Below are 23,677 nucleotides of genomic sequence, written 5' to 3' on the forward strand. Positions count from 1 at the left end.
TATACAATATGAACAAAAGTATTGGGACAACCTTTGTAAGTTTTGAATTCATGTGTTTCAGTCACAACAATTGCTAACTGGTGTAATTATACAATTATAAGAAAATCATATGCTTCCAACTTTGCTGAAACAGTTGACTACCCCTGAGCACAAAGCGAGGTCTAAAAAGACATGAAGAAAAGCTTGGTTTAAATAAACACAGTGGCCTGCACAGAGCCCTGACCTCAGCCCCACTGAAAGGCTTTGGAAAGAACTGGAACATCAATTCAGACTTTCTTGACCAACATCAGTATCCATCCATACAAATGCTATTTGACTGAATGGGCACAAATTCCCTCAGAGCTACTTACTACAACATTTTGTGGGAAGCCTTCTCAGAAGAGTGGCTGTTGTAAAAGTTTATATAGCCTATCTGACATTTGTCAAAATCAGTAAGAATTGTATAAATGTCGTATTATGGGCCAGGTGTAATGCTGCATTTGACTTAACTTAGAACTGGAAACTAGATACTTGGACTTTAGGTGATTAATGTCCTTCATCCATTTGAAGAAGTCCAAGTCAGAGGACATGGACACTTCAACTAAAGCCTGCATTTACATTGTCTGTCTGAACACCAAAAATGTATAAATATATTATTGGTCCACATATTAAAGATGTAATATCTGATTATAAATCTAAAGTAAATTCTACAGTTATCATATTTATAACTAGATTAAGGGTTTGAGGAGACGGTTCTAAGTAGTTACCCTGTATACAGCATTTCCGTCTAGACAAACCCAGCATAAGAATGCTGACCTTTTAATTATTGTTAGGTTTTTAAATGAAAACTTGTAAGACCTGTAATATCACAAGCACATCACATTCTAAAACTGTTTCATTAATCATGCTATCTCAATTACTAGGTATTATGGGATTGATGCTAAATATTGTGATCATGTACGTTATTAAGAGAAACATGAACTAACAGGATAAGAGGGTCAGTTCTGATTTTTCTTTTGGTGGGAACATGACCTGATTATTGCAACTCACCTCTAAAGTTACTGATGTCACCATAGTGGATTTGCAGCACAAAGTAGGTGATCCTGGTTTCTCCCCCAACTCTAAAGCCAACATCTGTACGAGACAGGAAGGACCAGGGTTAATGTGAATAACAGTGCAGTAAATGTAAGATAGAAAGAGAAAAGAGTAGACAGATAAAAAATGATGGTGTCAAGGAACCAATTAATGTCTCTGTGGTTTTCTGTTCTTTGGAGATAAGTAGATCAAGTGACACACTGCAGAGCAATTACACTGGCCTGGGGTAAATCCTCCGGTTATTAATGATCTCACTAGTTAGTTATCTGAGGTTGTTGATAACACAGGAGAGAGTCACAGAGTTCAGAAAAAGCAGAGAAAAAGAGACAGATAAAACACTTCATGGCCAGAAATATTTTTGGAGTGGAGCAACGTAAGTGGCCTGTAAACACTTTTGGAGTGAATTGGATCGTCAGTGGTGAGCCAGGTCTTCCTTACCAACATAAAAATCATCCACAAAAATACTCAGTCCCAGAGGACTGTTATAGCTGCAAAGCCCATGGTTTTGGAAATGGCCCAACATGCTCATAATCAGGTGTTTACACACTTCTGGCCATACAGCTTATGTATATAAATATGATGACAGGTCGAGCATATGAAACGAGTGAAAACGTGATCTTACCTTTAGGGAGCTTGGTGGGCGAGGCATTCCTGGCCCAGGCGTACATGATTTTGGCCTCGTCCTCACAGGTGCCCTGCTCGGTCCCACAGTCCCTGCACAAACACACACGCGTACGTCATTCAATACAACCCACCTGCAGCTGTGTTCCATTATTCATTCATCTCTAAACACTGAGTACGGCACAGCACACACCTGAGAGCTGCGTGAATGAAAGATAACAGAGGTAAACACGTCTGTATCGGGGAGATCTAGTAAAGTGGTGGACCTCAGTCTGCAGTACACACCTCTGTACTCCTATTACAGAAATGTCCAAAGGGGTTTGGGGTGCTTGGATGGCACAGAGGTAAAGCACGCTAGCCCACCAGTGTTGACATCCCAAGCTTATGAGTTTGAATCTCAGCTCTGGTTACGGCCTGCTAGGCAACTACACGGATGACGATTGGCCAGTACGAGGGTGGGAATGCTGGAGGGGATTCCTCATAACTGCTGCAATTATGGCCTCTGCTTGCTGATCGATGGCTTCTGAGCAATGAGCCGGGAAATAATAAAGATTAGTGTAACTCTCCATGCATTATACAGACACCCATATGAAAATACCTCAAACAGGTCAAAAGAAGAAGTTGGTACTACACCGGTCAAGAGTGGAGGTATGCAACAGCAGATTGTAATGATCAAGATGTAGTCGCTACTGCACACGTGTCGGAGGAGGCGTGTGTCAGTTGCAGCAATCCTCAGTTAGCAGTGGAGGGTAGTATCGGTAGAGGGGAAGCGTGATGCAATCAGGGTAATTAGATACGACCAGATTAGGGAAGAAAATTGGATGGAAAATTTCAAAATAAAAATAAAAATATATGTATTTATTTATTATAGATTTTTTTGTGCAACTGGACAACAAGATATTGTTTATTTTTTTAGTTTTTAAAAACTAAAATAAGGTGGATTGTTAAGGGAACGTTTGGGTGGATTTTTGTGAAAACGTTTGGGTGGACTGTTGAGGGAATGGTTGGGTGGATTGTTGAGGAAACGTTTGGGTGGATTGTTGAGAAAACGTTTGAGTGGATTGTTGAGGAAACGTTTGGGTGGATTGTTGAGGAAACGTTTGGGTGGATTGTTGAGAAAACGTTTGGGTGGATTGTTGAGGAAAAGTTTGGGTGGATTGTTGAGGAAACGTTTGGGTGGATTGTTGAGGAAACGTTTGGGTGGATTGTTGAGGATAGATAAATTTTTTGGGTAGATTGTTGGGAATGTTTGGATGAACTGTTGAAAAAATGGTTGGGTGGGTTGTGGAGGGAATTTTTGGGTGAATTGTTGAAAACGTTTGGGTGTATTGTTGAGAAAACTTTAGGGTGTATTGTTGAGGGAACGTTTGGGTGGATTGTTGAGGGAACGTTTGGGTGAATTGTTGAGGGAACGTTTGGGTGGATTGTTGAGAAAACGTTTGGGTGGCTTGTTGAGAAAACGTTTGGGTGGATTGTTGAGAAAACGTTTGGGTGGATTGTTGAGAAAACATTTGGGTGTATTGTTGAGAAAACGTTAGGGTGTATTGTTGAGAAAACGTTTGGGTGTATTGTTGAGAAAACGTTAGGGTGTATTGTTGAGGGAACGTTTGGGTGTATTGTTGAGAAAACGTTAGGGTGTATTGTTGAGGGAACGTTTGGGTGAATTGTTGAGGGAACGTTTGGGTGGATTGTTGAGAAAACGTTTGGGTGGCTTGTTGAGAAAACGTTTGGGTGGATTGTTGAGAGAATGGTTGGGTGGATTGTTGAGAAAACGTTTGGGTGTATTGTTGAGAAAACGTTTGGGTGTATTGTTGAGAAAACGTTAGGGTGTATTGTTGAGGGAACGTTTGGGTGAATTGTTGAGGGAACGTTTGGGTGGATTGTTGAGAAAACGTTTGGGTGGCTTGTTGAGAAAACGTTTGGGTGGATTGTTGAGAGAATGGTTGGGTGGATTGTTGAGAAAACGTTTGGGTGTATTGTTGAGAAAACGTTTGGGTGTATTGTTGAGAAAACGTTAGGGTGTATTGTTGAGAAAACGTTTGGGTGGATTGTTGAGAGAATGGTTGGGTGGATTGTTGAGAAAACGTTTGGGTGGATTGTTGAGGGAACGTTTGGGTGGCTTGTTGAGAAAACGTTTGGGTGGATTGTTGAGAGAATGGTTGGGTGGATTGTTGAGAAAACGTTTGGGTGGATTGTTGAGGGAACGTTTGGGTGAATTGTTGAGGGAACGTTTGGGTGGATTGTTGAGAAAACGTTTGGGTGGCTTGTTGAGAAAATGTTTGGGTGGCTTGTTGAGAAAACGTTTGGGTGGATTGTTGAGAAAACGTTTGGGTGGATTGTTGAGAAAACGTTTGGGTGGCTTGTTGAGAAAACGTTTGGGTGGATTGTTGAGAGAACGTTTGGGTGGATTGTTGAGAGAACGGTTGGGTGGATTGTTGAGAAAACGTTTGGGTGGATTGTTGAGAAAACGTTTGGGTGGATTGTTGAGATAACGTTTGGGTGGATTGTTGAGAAAACGTTTGGGTGGATTGTTGAGAAAACGTTTGGGTGGATTGTTGAGAAAACGTTTGGGTGGATTGTTGAGAAAACGTTTGGGTGTATTGTTGAGAAAACGTTTGGGTGGATTGTTGAGAAAACGTTTGGGTGGATTGTTGAAGAAAACGTTTGGGTGTATTGTTGAGAAAACGTTTGGGTGGATTGTTAAGAAAATGTTTGGGTGGATTGTTGAGAAAATGTTTGGGTGTATTGTTGAGGAAACGTTTGGGTGGATTGTTGAGGAAACACTTGGGTGGATTGTTGAGGAAACGTTTGGGTGGATTGTTAAGGAAACGTTTGGGTGTATTGTTGAGAAAACGTTTGGGTGGATTGTTAAGGAAACGTTTGGGTGGATTGTTAAGGAAACGTTTGGGTGGATTGTTGAAGAAAACGTTTGGGTGTATTGTTGAGAAAACGTTTGGGTGGATTGTTCAGAAAACGTTTGGGTGGATTGTTGTGTATTGGGTGTACGTTTGTGTTTTGTTGAGAAAACGTTTGGGTGGATTGTTGAGGAAACGTTTGGGTGGATTGTTGAGGAAACGTTTGGGTGGATTGTTGAGGAAACACTTGGGTGGATTGTTGAGGAAACGTTTGGGTGGATTGTTAAGGAAACGTTTGGGTGTATTGTTGAGAAAACGTTTGGGTGGATTGTTAAGGAAACGTTTGGGTGGATTGTTAAGGAAACGTTTGGGTGGATTGTTGAGGAAACGTTTGGGTGGATTGTTGAGAAAACGTTTGGGTGGATTGTTGAGGAAACGTTTGGGTGGATTGTTGAGAAAACGTTTGGGTGGATTGTTGAGGAAACGTTTGGGTGGATTGTTGAGAAAACGTTTGGGTGGATTAATGAGGGAATGGTTGGGTGGATTTTTATGAAAACGTTTGGGTGGATTGTTGAGGAAACGTTTGGGTGGATTGTTGAGGAAACGTTTGGGTGGATTGTTGAGAAAACGTTTGGGTGGATTAATGAGGGAATGGTTGGGTGGATTTTTATGAAAACGTTTGGGTGGATTGTTGAGGGAACGTTTGGGTGGATTGTTAAGGAAACGTTTGGGTGGATTGTTGAGAAAACATTTGGGTGGATTGTTAAGGAAACGTTTGGGTGGATTGTTGAGAAAACGTTTGGGTGGATTGTTGAGGAAACGTTTGGGTGGATTGTTGAGAAAACGTTTGGGTGGATTGTTGAGGAAACGTTTGGGTGGATTGTTGAGAAAACGTTTGGGTGGATTGTTAAGGAAACGTTTGGGTGGATTGTTGAGAAAACGTTTGGGTGGATTGTTGAGAAAACGTTTGGGTGGATTGTTGAGGAAACGTTTGGGTGGATTGTTGAGAAAACGTTTGGGTGGATTGTTGAGGAAACGTTTGGGTGGATTGTTGAGAAAACGTTTGGGTGGATTGTTGAGGAAACGTTTGGGTGGATTGTTGAGGAAACGTTTGGGTGGATTGTTGAGAAAACGTTTGGGTGGATTGTTGAGAAAACGTTTGGGTGGATTAATGAGGGAATGGTTGGGTGGATTTTTATGAAAACGTTTGGGTGGATTGTTGAGGGAACGTTTGGGTGGATTGTTAAGGAAACGTTTGGGTGGATTGTTGAGAAAACGTTTGGGTGGATTGTTGAGGAAACGTTTGGGTGGATTGTTGAGGAAACGTTTGGGTGGATTGTTGAGGAAACGTTTGGGTGGATTGTTGAGAAAACGTTTGGGTGGATTAATGAGGGAATGGTTGGGTGGATTTTTATGAAAACGTTTGGGTGGATTGTTGAGGGAACGTTTGGGTGGGTTGTTGAGAAAACGTTTGGGTGGATTGTTGAGGAAACGTTTGGGTGGATTGTTGAGAAAACGTTTGGGTGGATTGTTGAGAAAACGTTTGGGTGGATTAATGAGGGAATGGTTGGGTGGATTTTTATGAAAACGTTTGGGTGGATTGTTGAGGGAACGTTTGGGTGGATTGTTGAGGGAACGTTTGGGTGGATTGTTGAAAACCCAAATGTTCCCTCAACATTCCCCCCCTCAAAGTTCCCCCACGAACGTTCCCCCCAAACGTTTTCTCAATTTTCCTTCACGAACGCTCCCTCAACGTTTCCCCACGAACGTTCCCTCAAAGTTCCACCACGAACGTTCCCCCTGCGTTCCCCCCAAAAGTTTTCTCAACAATTCCCCACAAACGTTCCCTCAACGTTTCTCAACGAACGTTCCCTCAACGTTCCCCCAAGAACATTCCCCCAACGTTCCATCAAAAACGTTCCCTCAACGTTTCCCCACAAACGTTCCCTCAATGTTTCACCACAAACATTCCCTCAACGTTCCCCCAAGAACGTTTCCCCAACGTTTCCCCACAAACGTTCCCTCAACGTTACCCTAAGAACGTTCCCCCAACGTTCCCCCACAAACGTTCCCTCAACGCTACCCTAAGAACGTTCCCACAACGTTTCCCCACAAACGTTCCGTCAACGTTACCCCAAGAACGTTCCTTCAACGTTTCTTCGCATACGTTCCCTCAATGTTTCCCCACGAACGTTCCCTCAACGTTCCCCCCCAAACATTCCCTCAACGTTCCCCTAGAACATTCCCTCAACGTTCCTTCACGAACGTTCCCCCAATGTTCCCCCCCAAACGTTCCCCCAACTTTTTGTAAGATCTTTTTGATATTAATAACATCATGTTTTTCTTTTTCTCCAGGTGTCGAGGCTTTTGGGGGGGCATTCTTTTCTTTCTCTCTTGTTTTTTTTTTTTGTTCCTGCTTTCACCACCTCTTGTTCATCATGTCTTTCCGTAAGGAGATAGAAAAGTATCGGGACGTGGATGAGGATGAGCTTCTGCAGAAACTCAGTGAAGAAGAACTAAGGAAATTAGAGGATGAGGTGGAGGAACTCGATCCTGATGTGAGAACAAATTGTGTTATTGTTGGGTGGATTGTTGAGAAAACGTTTGGGTGTATTGTTGAGAAAACGTTTGGGTGGATTGTTGAGGGAACGTTTGGGTGGATTGTTGAGGGAACGTTTGGGTGGATTGTTGAGAAAACGTTTGGGTGGATTGTTGAGGGAACGTTTGGGTGGATTGTTGAGAAAACGTTTGGGTGGATTGTTGAGGGAACGTTTGGGTGGATTGTTGAGAAAACGTTTGGGTGAATTGTTGAGGGAACGTTTGGGTGGATTGTTGAGAAAACGTTTGGGTGGATTGTTGAGGGAACGTTTGGGTGGATTGTTGAGAAAACGTTTGGGTGGATTGTTGAGAAAACGTTTGGGTGGATTGTTGAGAGAATAGTTGGGTGGATTGTTGAGAAAACGTTTGGGTGGATTGTTGAGAAAACGTTTGGGTGGATTGTTGAGAAAACGTTTGGGTGGATTGTTGAGAAAACGTTTGGGTGGATTGTTGAGAAAACGTTTGGGTAGATTGTTGAGAGAATAGTTGGGTGGATTGTTGAGAAAACGTTTGGGTGGATTGTTGAGATAACGTTATTAATATCAATGATGAACAATCATGAACATTTTGTTACCTTGCCTTAAATGTAGGCCTACTTCAAACAACACTTAAATGAGAAAAAAAGATTTATTTTATAGAAGAGAAAAAACTACAGAGAAGAGACATACTGTGGTTGCATCGCATTAAGTTTCAGAACAATCCTCTTATTTTATTTGGGCTTGGGACTTGCACTGAGAGCACACTGACCAAAGCTCTAGCTTTGTGACTATAGAACAGAGCAATTAGAGAGTGACCCAGAGACAGTTTGTAAGATTAGTTACAGCTTTAACCCTTTAATGGTCTCACCAAGAAAATATTGTTTAAAACAACAAACAATTGATATTTTTTACTAGTGCACACAGTATTTTTCAATGAACCTCTACCAAACAGTTGAGATGATCACAAAAATGATGCAACTTTTATAGATGATGTTTTAGCTGCTAGCTTCAAGCTGACATACAGGTTAGAAAGGCTGTTTTCTTAAAACCATCTACAAATATCTGTCAACCAAGCAGTAGACACAGCCCAAACAAGATTATTTAAATACAGTTTATTTTTACCCAAGTAGTTAGACTCAAAGTAAGCTCAACCAAATGTTTCAGCAGACCATTAAAGTGTTCCTTCATTTCGATGTAATTTAAGTGCTAAATACTGTCACATAAGAGAGAATGGTAGCTCAGTGGTTAAGGTACAGGACTAGTAATTAGAAGGTTGCAGGTTCAACCCTCACTACTGCCAGGTTGCCACCGTTGGGCCCCTGAGCAAGGCCCTTAATCCTCAACTGCTCAAACTGTATACAGATTTGAAAGAATTGTAAGTCGCTTTGGATAAACGCGTCAGCTAAATGCTGAAAATGTAAATGTAGATAAAGGTGATGTTTGCACCGTGTGCTCTTACTCATCTCGTACATCTAGACACCAGCTCTCTAGATTTGGGTGTGATAAGTCACATGTCATGGCATAATTTTTTATTTTAATATATTCTACGCTGTTCTGATCCTCTGCTATTTTTTATTTTGGGAGCTTCACAGACTCGGCTTCACACTGAATGCCTGATGACATTTGGGAAAAAAGGGAACCCCAAGCAACTGAAGAAGAATTAATATTTGATGAAAAGCCAGCTACATTTCAAAGAACAGAAATGCTGGCCAATCATTTGAAATTATTTTAAAGAGATATAAAAATATTTTAGCTCATTGATGTTTACCTCTGCATTTTAGGGACAAAACCAACAACAAAACCACACAAGCTTCAGGCTGGAATCTTATTTGTGGTAAACTGGAAAATATTTTTCTTGACTGAAGCACTGAACAGTTTGATTTTCTGAGCTGAAATCGCCTTGATGCGATTTGTGTTCTCTGTCTTTTGAATACAGTAATGCAGGCCAACAAGACAAAGTAGATAGAAGCAGGGGTGGAGGGGTAAACCTATGAGGGCGGATCTGAGAAATCACCCGCAACCCCACAGGGCAGCTCTAACAATCCCTGTTGTCAAGGTGGCAGCGGTTGCCCTGGTAACCCCTCTCCTTTTCCTCTCGCTCATCCTATTTCTCAGGGTACGCAGTAGACATTCCACCAGTTTGCTGCCTAGGTAACACGCCGCAAAAAAAATGCTGCTTAAATTGTATTAATTTCTAATGTTGCAACTGTGTATATAAGCTTAAATATAATCAGTTGAAGCTCTCCAGCAGCGTGTAGAAATTGGCTTCATTTATTTTAATTTCACTTACGCTTCTTCATCTTTCTAAAAGACATCATGAATTATTGACAACAAGGCTGTTTATCAGATTGGATTAGAACAAAATGGCAAATCAATGTGTTCCCCTTGCGCTACAGGAGACCATGTAATACTTTGTAAATTGATCAGTATTAGAAACATCAATCCTAGTCTAAAGGAGGGGGAAACGTCGCACTTACCAGTAGCCTTTGGTGGAGTATGGGGTTCTGCAGCCATACAGGAGCATGTGGTGGGCTGTGTCCATGGAGGCATGGGGCACAAAGTCCACTGAGAAAACACAAAGCCGTGCTTTAGCATTTTCTTACTAAAAATAGCTGCATTTGCTATTTACAACAGTAACTAGATAGATAGATAGATAGATAGATAGATAGATAGATAGATAGATAGATAGATAGATAGATAGATAGATAGATAGATAGATAGATAGATACTTTATTCATCCCGCAGAAAATTAAAGATACAGTTAAGTAAAAATGATACAGTTGAGGTTACTGTCTTCCAAAATATGCCAATAAATGAGAAGGAGTGATTACATATGTAATGCCCTGAGATGGACTGACACCCTGGTGTATTACTACCTACTGCCCAGTGTTCCTGGAATAAGCTCCTGACCGTAACTGAAGACTAATTCATTCATAAATTGAAATAATACTTCAGCTTTTTGGACCCAAACTCTTAGTATGAAATGCGCAGTTTGTTATTCTGACAGACTAGCATCCATGTACAAGTTACAACTGTGTGAAACACTGCTTAAGTGCCATTGTTAGGGTATGACATTGAAGTGCGGGCTGGTGGGGTTTGTTTATAGAGCATTTGTTTATCTATCTATCTATCTATCTATCTATCTATCTATCTATCTATCTATCTATCTATCTATCTATCTATCTATCTATCTTTTTTACTAGTGCTCACAGTATTTTTTTAATGAGCCTCTGTTAAACAGTTAAGATGATCACACAAGTAATGTAACTTTTATAGATTTTGATAAAGATGAAGTTGACATATATATTTTACCACAGTCATGTTCTTGATTTTGTACACCTGTAAGCAATGTGTGTGGCTGAACCCAACAACAAGGATGAGTGTCCATGTACTTTTGAACATTTAGTGTAGCTATGCCTCGGTAAAAGCAGTAAAATCCAATCGACTTATCAACACAGATTTAGTTTTAGATAACTGGACTGTCAGCTATTCACTGCAGATGCAGCTGGTCAGGCTTAGTAACAAGACTAATAACTGCTGACGTATTTCTTTAATGAAAGCTAATTAAACCACAATGCTTGCTTATCATTTCTGTGTTCTCATATTCAATCCACTGTTAGAAAATGGCTGCACCTGGAAAGTCAGATGCTGCTGTTACAAAAACACCAGCATTTCTAGACTAAACATTCCAAACTGGGACTGAATTCAAGTGCACAATGCTGTGTTTAGAAATTCTGAGCTTCTCATTGTGCATCTGCAAGCTCAGCAACCTGGCATCCATGAGAGCATCTCCAGGGGTGGTAAATCAATAAAATAATCTTGACTGGCACCCCAGTACCTGCCGGTCTCACCTGGCAGGCTTCACTGCGTTATGAATAACAGACGGGCTCATCAGATTGACAGCCGAGAAAGGAGTGACTGAACAGAAAGCTACAAAGTTTTATAAAATAGAAGCAGCAGAGCAAGCAGAGCTCAGTTAGTGTTCAGTTCTTGTCAGTGCACTCCTCCCAGGACCGAGGTGTGCGTATACACTGCGAGTCTGTATCTTTGCCTTAACTTTGGTGAATGTTGATAAAAAAAATTTCCACTGTTGAATACAACAGCAAGGTCATTTTATTTATTTAAAATATTAGTTACCATGACAAAAATTTGTGCTTTCGCTCAACAGCCGCAGACGGCAATATTGTAACACAATGGTTTTTAACACTGAGGTTGGAATTTTAATTAAGAACTTGTATCTGCTTAAAGGTTATAAACTGTATGTGATTACTTGCTGAATTCCCAAAGAAATCTGGAAAAAAAGGACATAAAACGATGTTGCATAAGATCCATAAAACTGGTAGCTATCAAAGACAGCTATGATTGTGTAGCACAGGTTCAAGAACTTTTTTGCAAATTTACTTCTGAATGCAACAGTGAAATAATATTAAAAATCAATCAGTATTTAAACTTTGGGCAAAGGTAGAGAGGTCCTCATACAGTACATAATCCCAACCAGTTTCATTACAGGAACGAATGCATGGTGCAGAATTGTTCATGTCGTGTCTACTGTAAAAAAGTAAACTCAATCCAGTCACAGACTGTCTTCAGTATTTACTTCAGAATGCTCCAGATTTTCTCTCATTTGCATATTTGTTACAGGTCATGGTTTTAGATCCTCATACAAAATGTTCTATTAAAAGAAGAACAAAAGGAATCATACACTTGTTTTAAAATGATTTTCATTTGTTGAAAAAATGGGTTACAGTGGTACCTGTTGGTATACCCATTTCTGTTCCAGCTTGACTGAATACATGGTTTGACAAGTTTGGAGTAAAGAAACTTCAGTGACCTGAACAGAGCCCTGACCCTAACCTTACCAAATACCTTGGGATGAAATAGTAAGCTGGCAAACCATTCCTTCTCTCCAGTGCTTGAACTCATATCAGAGCCTGACCTCACATATGAGTTTTTGATTGGGTGCAAACTCCTACAGAACCACTAGCCAGCAATCCAGCAATCGTCCTTTCGAACTTATGTACAGTGTATCACAAAAGTGAGTACACCCCTCACATTTCTGCAGATATTGAAGTATATCTTTTCATGGGACAACACTGACAAAATGACACTTTGACACAATGAAAAGTAGTCTGTGTGCAGCTTATATAACAGTGAACATTTATTCTTCCCTCAAAATAACTCAATATACAGCCATTAATGTCTAAACCACCGGCAACAAAAGTGAGTACACCCCTAAGAGACTACACCCCTAAATGTCCAAATTGAGCACTGCTTGTCATTTTCCCTCCAAAATGTCATGTGATTTGTTAGTGTTACTAGGTCTCAGGTGTGCATAGGGAGCAGGTGTGTTCAATTTAGTAGTACAGCTCTTACACTCTCTCATACTGGTCACTGAAAGTTCCAACATGGCACCTCATGGCAAAGAACTCTCTGAGGATCTTAAAAGACGCATTGTTGCACTACATGAAGATGGCCAAGGCTACAAGAAGATTGCCAACACCCTGAAACTGAGCTGCAGCACAGTGGCCAAGATCATCCAGCGTTTTAAAAGAGCAGGGTCCACTCAGAACAGACCTCGCGTTGGTCGTCCAAAGAAGCTGAGTGCACGTGCTCAGCGTCACATCCAACTGCTGTCTTTGAAAGATAGGCGCAGGAGTGCTGTCAGCATTGCTGCAGAGATTGAAAAGGTGGGGGGTCAGCCTGTCAGTGCTCAGACCATACGCCGCACACTACATCAAATTGGTCTGCATGGCTGTCACCCCAGAAGGAAGCCTCTTCTGAAGTCTCTACACAAAAAAGCCCGCAAACAGTTTGCTGAAGACATGTCAACAAAGGACATGGATTACTGGAACCATGTCCTATGGTCTGATGAGACCAAGATTAATTTGTTTGGTTCAGATGGTCTCAAGCATGTGTGGCGGCAATCAGGTGAGGAGTACAAAGATAAGTGTGTCATGCCTACAGTCAAGCATGGTGGTGGGAATGCCATGGTCTGGGGCTGCATGAGTGCAGCAGGTGTTGGGGAGTTACATTTCATTGAGGGACACATGAACTCCAATATGTACTGTGAAATACTGAAGCAGAGCATGATCCCCTCCCTCCAGAAACTGGGTCGCAGGGCAGTGTTCCAGCATAATAATGACCCCAAACACACCTCTAAGACAACCACTGCTTTATTGAAGAGGCTGAGAGTAAAGGTGATGGACTGGCCAAGCATGTCTCCAGACCTAAACCCAATAGAACATCTTTGGGGCATCCTCAAGCGGAAAGTGGAGGAGCGCAAAGTCTCGAATATCCGCCAGCTCCGTGATGTCGTCATGGAGGAGTGGAAAAGCATTCCAGTGGCAACCTGTGAAGCTCTGGTAAACTCCATGCCCAGGAGAGTTAAGGCAGTTCTGAGAAATAATGGTGGCCACACAAAATATTGACACTTCAGGAACTTTCACTAAGGCGTGTACTCACTTTTGTTGCCGGTGGTTTAGACATTAATGGCTGTATATTGAGTTATTTTGAGGGAAGAATAAATTTACACTGTTATATAAGCTGCACACAGACTACTTTTCATTGTGTCAAAGTGTCATTTTGTCAGTGTTGTCCCATGAAAAGATATACTTAAATATCTGCAGAAATGTGAGGGGTGTACTCACTTTTGTGATACACTGTATTTGGGTTGCTATACACCTAAATGCCCTGTGCATGAGAGGCGGCAAATGTATGTTATATTTTAGGCCCTACCTGATTCATAGCTGTGAAAATCACGTCATGGACCATGAGATGAACCTGTTTCTGTGTAATATGAAATTTGCCATGAAATTGAAAATGTAAGGTTTGTGTTTAGCAATTTAACGTTTTTAATTCACATAGCATTTAAGTGTCTTACGTTTACTGGTTAAGTAGCACTATGAGGCGGTCCTAGTGTATCCGAGCATCTTTAGAGTTTGCTGAGTTCATAAAGTAAGAAATAAACTGTACGTAGACAAACTATCAGGAGATTAATACTTTACTGGCTTGTTCGTTTGAGGCGCAGCACAAACTACAGAGAGATGATGATGTGTGTAGAGAAGCACACTTTTCCATCGATTATGGAATCCCCAAAGGGACAAAATGCACTCAATACGTAAACACATACATCAAACATTGTCAGAACACTACACAGCAGAAAAGTCTGTTACACTAGCAATCCTACGGCAATTCTGGGCTGGCCGCCTACATGAACAACAAAAGGCTGTCGTTCAGGGATGGAATGAGCCGGACCAGGGTTCCTCATAACTGGTGCAATTATGACCTCTGCTGGCTGACTGATGAACTCTGCCTGCGAAGAGCTGGGGAATAATGCTGATTTGCTCTTTGTGCACAAAGCTGATCAGCATATGAACTCACCTTGTGCAGGTGAAAATATACAGTCAGTACTGCACACGTGTCGGGCGTGTGTCAGTTGCGAAGCTCCTCAGTCAGAAGGAGGTTTGTATGGGTAGAGGTGAAGTGTAACACAGTCAGGGTAATTGGATAAGACTAGATTGGGGAGAAAATTCGGGGAAGATTTTGGAGAAAAAAAGAAGGGAAAAAAAAAAACAAGGATGAGAATTTTCGTATCTGAGACATGAAGCCTTGCACCATTGCTGGATGTTTAAGCTATTTAACCATCAATGTAGGCTGTGCTGGGTATTGTAGCTTTCATTTATTCTATCATTCAATTTTTGAGTGTTATTTAATGACTGCTGTGAAATGTGGCACTTTTATTCAAAAAATTTGAGAAATCTGTGATTTTTGAAAAACGAGGTCCGTGAGTTAAGCACATTTTCACATGAATTTAGTGTTGCCCTAATTATTTGTGCTTGTATTTTCTATTATTAAAGAAAGCTGGGACATATTAAATTGACCAGATGGATAAAGGCTCGGTTCTAAGTTTAAACACCTCTGCTATAGTGTGTGTTAGTTTAAACACTTCCTTTCAAGGAAGATTATGTTGACATTTTGGAGCATGCCATTTAAACCCTGTCATGATCAAATCTTTACCGTCTGGATGAAGCTCTGTGTGCACAGTGGGTAGCAATTCTTACACTCTCTCTCTCACACACACTCACACACACAGAGATTCCCATTAACAGTGAGTCCTCAGTGAGAGCAGTCAGTAATGAAGTAGCACAATGGTTTGTCATTAATCAGCACTCAGGAGCAAGATCCCAGTCCCTGGCTGGAGGGCTGCAGGACAGAATAGAGTCATCACCTGCCACAAACCTGCTTACTACCCCACACACACTAGTGAAGGCAGACCACGGTTCTTCACATGGCTGACAGCCACTGCTGGCCAGTGTCAGTACTCTCGTTAGTCGGTTCACTGAGCAGCGTTGGAGCAGGTTTGTGTAACTATAAAGGGGGGCTGATTGTCTTTCTGCATCGTCGGATGGTTTTCAATATGCAGTAATCTCAACTGCAGCCAAACTAATAAAGCTCTGTGCAACTCCATTCTGATTAGGTTGATAAGATAGAACACGACACATGAGTCACGCAACAACGGAGCATCTAAATTAAAGCTATTTATAACTTTGATCAGTTCACAACCGTAAGCTGGTTAAATGCAATCTGTTGAGCGACTTGGCAAACAAATCACACTGCATTACTGAATATGATTTCTATCATACAACAGCTCTGATATACTAAGATCAAGAAATATGTTGGTGGGTGCTTGGGTGGCCTAGTGGTCTAAATGTGCTACCACCACAGTGGACCCAGGTTCAAGTCTCCTCAAGCCAGGCTGCATGTTTTACAGACACAATTGGTCATAACCAATGGAGAAAAGGCTGGATGCAGAGTCACCTTTTAAATACTGACTGATTGAGGCACCAGCGCTGGAATATAACCAGTGGTGGAATACACCTATCAGCCATAACATTAAAACCACCTCATTGTTTCTACACACACTGTCCAATTTGTCAGCTCCACTTACCATATAAAAGCACTTTGTAGTTCTACAATTACTGACTGTAGTCCATCTGTTTACAGTGAATGCAGAATGTTTTAGAGACAAAGTCAAGGTCGTCAGATTTTTTATGCTTTGGGCATGTGCAGAAGAGGGATGAGAGCTCTATCAGGAGTAGGGTGCTAAGGGTAAAGAAGAAGACCAAAAACAAGGTTTATGGATGTGATGAGGGAGGACATGCAGGTGGTTGGGGTGACAGAGGAGGATGTTCAGGTCAGGGCAAGATGGAAACCAATAATCCACTGTGGTGACTCCTAACAGGATCAGCCAATAGAAATAAAGAAGAATTTCATTTCAAGAATAAATCACAACATAAACCAGATTAGTAGCTGCTCTTTGGTCACATTGATTTCCATACTTTAACAGCTTTTAGATTTCAGGAATAAATGAGTTTTTGGTGTTTGGGTAAGAATAAAAGAAAACTTATAGTGTTAACTGTGTTTAGCATGTCTTATAATTTGTTATTTATTAGTAAGCTGCCTAGTCTTCCTAAAAATGCTGTTTCACTTCTGGGTCTGACCTGCTGTGTCCCGAATACATATTAAGCTTTGTGCCCTTAATCACTCGCTCCTACTGTGTAAAAAGCAGTTAAAAACAGCAACTTGCTAAGTGGAAAAGCAAAGTGATAGAAATGTCATTTAGACCAAATCATAATTATGATTCATAACAAGAATTTTTAAAAATAAAATGTGAACATTTTTAAAAAATGAAATGTAAAAATAAAAAAACTAATAAAATGTAAATAGAAAAAAAAATAAAGCATAAAAATAAAAACACAAATGAAATGAATAAATGAAATATATATATATTTTAATTTAAACATGAAAATGGAAAACAAAATATATATAAAACTCTCTTAACATTAAAGAGAGAGATCTCATACAAATGCTGTTTATAAAAAAGGTTTTAAATAAACAGTATTAAATATAATAAATACATTTCACATTCAAAGCAACTTTGCTGGATTTTCATATATATATAATGCCCCACCCCATATGAACAACAGACCAATTGTCCGGATGGCATAGCTGAGATTCGATACAATGTATTCGAGATCCCAGCTCTGGTGTGCTAGTGTGTTTTTACCGCTGCACTTTGCTGGATTTTCTAATGCACAGGGTCTGAATTACTCAAGGTGCACCAAGCATAAATAAACAGCAGCCACTGGGAGACTTCAAATAAATCTGGTGTAAAAGCAGTTTGCTTAAGCTAATCACAATCCGCCCTCCGAAACCTGCTTAGCACTTTCTTTCCCAGTTCAGTGGTGCTAATTGCCCTGTGACAAAGAGGTTTTGCTTTTAAAGCAGAAACACATAGGGGTAAGATACTGAGAGATTATTCAAGGCTAAGCAGAATGTGCAACTCAGGTAGAGCATTCTATTATATTTCCTGTTATTTATAAGCAGCTGCTTATTAAGGGCATTTAATTATATTAAAGAAGCAGAACAGGCTGATGACTGAGAGAATGAGTGAGCAGGGCTAGTGAAGCACATCAGTAGTTCTAAATGCAGCTACTGCTAATGTGTACATGTGTGAGTTTGTCGAAAACCTAATAAAAGAGATTTTGAAGCAGTGCTGCAAATATGAAGACTCAAAATTATGATCCTGTCTCATTTTTGTAACAAAATTCCAACTGTACTTCTACTGAAGCCTGCAACCCCCCCCCCCCCCCCCCCCCCCCCCACACACACACCTTCCTTCAGGACAAGGAGAACCGCACACTATCACACACACCCTCTGTTGTGCACATAGCAACAGCAATGAGAGGAAACCACATCCAACCTTTCCTCCCTCAGACTTGGCCAACTGTTGGGTTGAGGGGATTCCCTATTGCTGCTGCAACTGCGCCCACTGCTGGCTGGCCGATGGTGTCTGAATAGATACGAGGACTAATGGAGATCATTGCGTAACTCTCTGTACACAATACTGATCCCTGTGTGAACCCGCCTCATACAGGTGAAAAGAATTGTTTTGATACTGCACACATGTCAGAGTAGGGGTGAGTTATGTACAGTCCTTATCTTTATTTCATTTAATTTTCATGTTTTACCACTGCTTTATCCTGGTCAGGGTTGTGGTGGGCGTCCCTGGAATCGCCAAGCACAATGCAGCAATACACCCTGGACAGCACGCCAATCTCTCAGACAAAGCCAATCATGTCTGTATGTAGATGCCCAACCAGATGATAGTACTGCTGGGGATTAAAACCCTGGGTCCTGTAGCAGTAGTGGACTAACATAATTTACTACTGCGCCACCCAAGCGCTACTATAAAACCATCTGTGCACTGAAAATTGCCAACATTCCTTAATGTGCATCATATATATGACTTCAATGAATGTATACGTAACCATAGGGATGACAGATCTTGTGAAATCCCTGCATGATAGATGAGCTAAATGTAGAAGAACTAAACCAGTTCAATCGCTGAGAGATGTCAGCGTGATTAAAATCACCCAAAACTTTTTTAGAAGAGCAAGATGTGTTCCAAATTAGATGATAAATTGCTAGATGTGCTGATTGCATACAAATGGCTAAAGATGAGTAAAAGCCACAGAATTAAGTGTACACCATTTCAATGCATTTTGTTAAAAAAAATGAAGAAAAAAAAATAGAAGAATGCAAAATAAATGCACAATGATGAAGTAATTAAATGATAAACCTACATGAAAATGAATCATAAACATGAGCAATAAAACCATTAAGTTAAAAAATAAATAACTAAAATTATTATAATTATTTTATTTTCATAAAAATATATATTTAAAAAAGTTGAAATATAATTAACTTTAATTAACACTTTTTTTTTCTGCTAAACTTCACTGCATGGCCTGATGTTTTATATAAAAGCCAAAAGACGTTCAGATTTATTCAGTTTTGTTCTAGAGTTCCGGCCAAGTCCAGTATTTTCAAACATCACCTCACCCCCCATGCACAATCCTGGGCCAAATCCGTTTGTGCTTAATCCTGCCCGGTGAGTCAGGCATAAACACATTTTATTGATTACAGAGGCCTGATTTGCATTCAATTATATTTATTTGCTTTCTGGCCGTATTTTTCTTCATCTTTGACCTGACCACAATGCATGTCCCAAAACCATGAAGCTGTGGAGTCGTTTACAGCCAAAAACCAAAAAGATCCTTCAGTTATTCAGTACTAATTAAGCAGGTAATTAAAATGACTGGATGTGAATCTGCATCTGCTGATGTTTATTGACCTCAGACTTCAGGCAGCTATTGATAAAGGGTTTTGTTTGTCCAATTTTCAGAAATAGAGGTGTTTATAAACAACAACAAAACTTTGATTCTGAACACTACTGTTACATCTGGCATAACATTACAGATTTTTTTATTAGGTTTATACAGTAGTCCTTCTGACATTCATATCAATGCTATATTAATTTTACAGCATTTTTCTATCCTTAAATATGATGGTTAGGGCATATGCAGAAGGGGAATAAGGTGCTGAGGGTGAAGATAAAAATAGAGGTTTATCTCTGACCCGACCACAATGCATGTCCCAAAACCATAAAGCTGTGGAGCTGTTTACAGCCAAAAACCAAAAAAGATCCTTCAGTTATTCAGTACTAATTAAGCAGGTAATTAAAATGACTGGATGTGAATCTGCATCTGCTGATGTTTATTGACCTCAGACTTCAGGCAGCTACTGATTACAAAGGGTCCAATTTTCTGAAATAGAGAGGTGTTTATATGGAAAAAAGCTGTGAGTCTGAACACTAGTTACATCTATCATTACATCACAAACTTATTATTATTATTATTATTAGGTTTATGCAGTAGTCCTTTTACATTAATGTTCATGCTGTATGAATTCTACAGCATTTTTCTATCTTTATAATACGGACTACAGTGATAGAACAGTGTGGGAATTGTGCCCGGGTGCAGACTGGACACGTGTCAGAGGGGGCATAAGGTGATTCAGCTTATACTTGATTAAATGCGGGTAAGAAGAGTTTAATAATGTGGCTATGAATATATTTAATTGTGCGGCTTAGTGATGCCACTATAAAGGAAATTGGTTATTGAATTTGTTATGATTAAAGCCCTGCTAAATTCCCGAGGAAATGTGCTTCATTTCGTGAACCTCGTTTTTCAAAAATCACAGATTTTACTGATTTTTAAAGAAAAGTGCCACATTTCATCACAGTCATCAAATAACAATAAAATAAAATAAATAAAATAACAGCCTACCATAATGGTTGAATGTAAACAGTCTCAAAGACAAAAATTCTCATCCGTGTTTTGACACAGCCCCCCTCTGCGTCCACAGTATTGGTTGGGAGTTTTCCAAACGGTTACCCGAGTCATGTTTTTAGCTGCTTTACGCTTTACATCTTGAACATTTTGACTAACAGATTGCTAACTTTATTGCTGTAGGATTGCTAGGACGCCTCGTAGTGCACATTATCCAGTAACATTACATTTTGAATTTCACAGCAAATTGCATATCACGCTCATTTCATAGTAAGTGAAGCGATTTTCATGGTCGTGAACTAGGCGAGGCCTTAATGCATGTCCGTGTTTTAACGTCATGAGTAAAACGAAGTGAAATACTAGATAGGTTAGAGCTCTGGCTACAGCTGTAAAACACTGTGATGTGATTTCATTTTGCTTCTGTGTGAAAGGCTGTCCAATATTATTTAACAGGCCTGGAGATGTGCTGTCTTTATGATTCTGCCTGTGAGGTTGAAGAAGGACTGTGGTGAAATAGTGGTCTCGCTCTGTTGGGACTGGGTAAACACAGCCTGTGAACTTATGCTTAGAAAAACAGCAGGGTACAGCAGCCACACGTATAACCACAAGTCAATTCAGCCTTATCAGATCTTTGGTCTTACCAAACTGTGCAAAGCTCCACAACCGGTAGATGCTGGGAGACTCATGAATGTGGATTCATTAGTAAAGGCGACTAGAAACTTATTTTTACGACTGAACCCGATTACAAAACAACTCTACATTGACTTGCACACATGAATTAAATACTCTGGAGTTTGTGCAGTTTTTGGCTTCTAAATGTGAGCTAATCCAAAATAGATATTAGAATCTCTCATTTTGGCTCTTGTGGTTAGATATGCCACTTTTCCACATCACGGTAATCCGTGGTAAAATACATTTTTACATCCGTGACACACATTTCGTGGTTGTTTCCACTGCCAAGTGACCCATAGTTTACTCAAGTACCCATGCTAGATTTGGCAACCCTTTTTAGGCTGTATGGATGGGATAAGAAAACGTGCAGAAAGTTGACTGGTTAAACAAAATTTGCATATTTGAAACCCAAAAAGCAGAACTAGTACTAGTAACAGGACTAGTAATCAGAAGGTTGCTGGTTCATGCCCCACCACTTCCAAGTTGCCACTGTTTGGCCCTGAGCAAGACCCTTAGATTTTATTTTCAGCGGTGTCATGACAGAGCTACAGAAAATTAAACACCCTGACAACCTTAGCAGGGCAAACCAAAAAACATCCTGCTGTTGGTACTGCTTTTGTTTACAGTCACGGAGGCAAATCTGCTCCTAGAGTCTGGCAGAGAAAGGCGTCACAGCCTTACCTACAGTGAACTCCTACTCTCATGAGACTGGAAACGGACAATAGAGCATTAGGTAGAGGACAGATTGTTTTGGATTGGGATATGTACTTATTGTACTGTAAGGTACCCTGCTATGTTTTTTTTTTTAGATGTTTTATGCCATGCTGACACAATGGTTATATTCACAGCAGGAAAGGTAGATAATGTTTATATCAGCTCTTGTCATGTGTTATGTTGTTTTTTTTTCAGATGAATTCTTTTTAGTGAGCAGTAAAAAGCTGTGTGAAGTAATGACGTACTGTTTTCTCAACTCTTGCTGGTTTCACATTGTATCAAAGACTCTGTTTCACTGGGTTCACAAAAGATTTCCACCTTATTGGCAACTGTAAGAACAATTACATATTGAGTGTTGAACCTTCCATGCCAAATAACCACTACAGAAAACCTCATGACTGGTTTTTATCAGCTGGATTTTTGGTTGAATATTGTGCAGTGGTCACTCACCTATGTAGGCCTCTCTAGACGTGGGTACAGGAACCGCCATGCAGTAGTAAGAATCAGACTGCAAATACAAAAACATACATCAATATACAGCATTTTTGCATTTTCCCCTAAATTTTCCTCCCAATCTAGTTGTATCCAATTGCCTTATTGCATCACGCTTCCTCTCTACTGATGTTGACCTCCACTCTGACTGAGAGGAGCCGTGACTAACACATGCCCCTTTTGACACGTGCAGTACCGACTGCATCTTTTTACCTGCACGAGGTGAGTTCATATGTGGATCAGCTTTGTGTACAGAGAGACACACCCTGATCACGCTATCCCTTGACTCTGTACAGGTGCCATCAACTAGTCAGCAGAGGTAATCAGTTAAATGCATCAGTTATGAGGTCCCCTTCGGCACCCCTCTTGAACAACAGCCAATCATTGTTTGTGTAGATGGCAGAACTGACAATCAAACTAAGGAGATCGAGATGTGTGAGAAACAGTCATTTTTAACATAGAGGTAAAGTGTAGCTGAGCGGTAAAACTACTGGACTAGTAATCAGAAGGTTGCTGGTTCATGCCCCACCACTTCCAAGTTGCCAGTTTGGCCCTGAGCAAGACCCTTAGTTCTCAACTGCTCGAGTTGTACATGGCATTTCTGACTTAATTTTGCATCCCAAACACGACATCAGCTGCTGACACAGTCTGTATGTTTGTCTTGTATTGATACTGACGACATAAAGCATGAATTTCAACTCCACCACACTGATCTGAAGTAAACGCTGAATTACTGTCAAAATATTGTTCTCCAGTCACATCCAAATATTGTAAAGCCTTAAGGGTCAGTCCGCCTCCTCCCTACTCTTCATTTCACTGTGAGTGAAACGCATAATTATGACTCAGTCAGTCGCCGCCGCTACATTTCTAAACCCATCTTTAATTTAGCATCCAGTCGGACAGCAGCGAGCAGACAGGCAGTGGACGGGGTCTACCACGCTGTCGTGCTGATGTTTTGGATCACTTTATCCCTTACTGACCTCACATGACACGTCACGGCCGGAGATAGAGATGACAGGATGAGTCCTGCCCTGAGTCGAGGGATTTTATTTATTTTATTCTCTAGTCCTGATCTCTTTAATGCAAGCCAATGCTAGCTTCAACGGCACACCTCACAAAATCTTGTTTATCAGTCTCACATTGATACATAATGATACAATATAAAGGTGAGTGTTTAGTCAGGAAACAGCTTTTAAGTAACATATTACTAACAAACATGACAGCAAGTCGTTTGCTATAAAATGCTCTAATTGCTTGGCTAATTGCTTGGCTATGGCTGAGAGCTTTTGGCTGCCATCACGCCCTCATACTTTTTGCCTTAGGAAAAAAGACTGAATCAATTCAATTCATGTTTTTTATTTAGTTGTGTTGAAGAAACGTGCTAATGCGGGCCAATCTGCTAAGTGAAGTTTTGGCAAGAGCAGAGACTCATATTTTTCTTGACGTCAGACCAAGCCGTAGCCATGAATTAAAAATGTGG

The 23,677-nt window shown here is 40.5% G+C and overlaps 1 protein-coding gene across 4 annotated transcripts in view; it reads right to left on the reverse strand.

Annotated features, from left to right (window-relative positions):
* The window catches only part of pam (peptidylglycine alpha-amidating monooxygenase), a 96,551-nt gene that overhangs the window by 53,821 nt on the left and 19,053 nt on the right, over positions 1 to 23,677 (reverse strand). For all 4 annotated transcript variants that reach the window (XM_063013614.1, XM_063013612.1, XM_063013615.1 and 1 more), the window contains exons 4-7: positions 22,156 to 22,213; positions 9,604 to 9,691; positions 1,697 to 1,788; positions 1,030 to 1,113 (exon numbers count right to left, since the gene is read on the reverse strand). In XM_063013614.1, coding sequence (XP_062869684.1) covers positions 1,030 to 1,113; positions 1,697 to 1,788; positions 9,604 to 9,691; positions 22,156 to 22,213 — 322 coding nt within the window. The remainder of the gene's footprint in view (positions 1 to 1,029; positions 1,114 to 1,696; positions 1,789 to 9,603; positions 9,692 to 22,155; positions 22,214 to 23,677) is intronic.

The sequence above is a fragment of the Trichomycterus rosablanca genome, chromosome 18, assembly GCF_030014385.1.
Source record: "Trichomycterus rosablanca isolate fTriRos1 chromosome 18, fTriRos1.hap1, whole genome shotgun sequence".
Taxonomy (NCBI): Eukaryota; Metazoa; Chordata; class Actinopteri; order Siluriformes; family Trichomycteridae; genus Trichomycterus; species Trichomycterus rosablanca.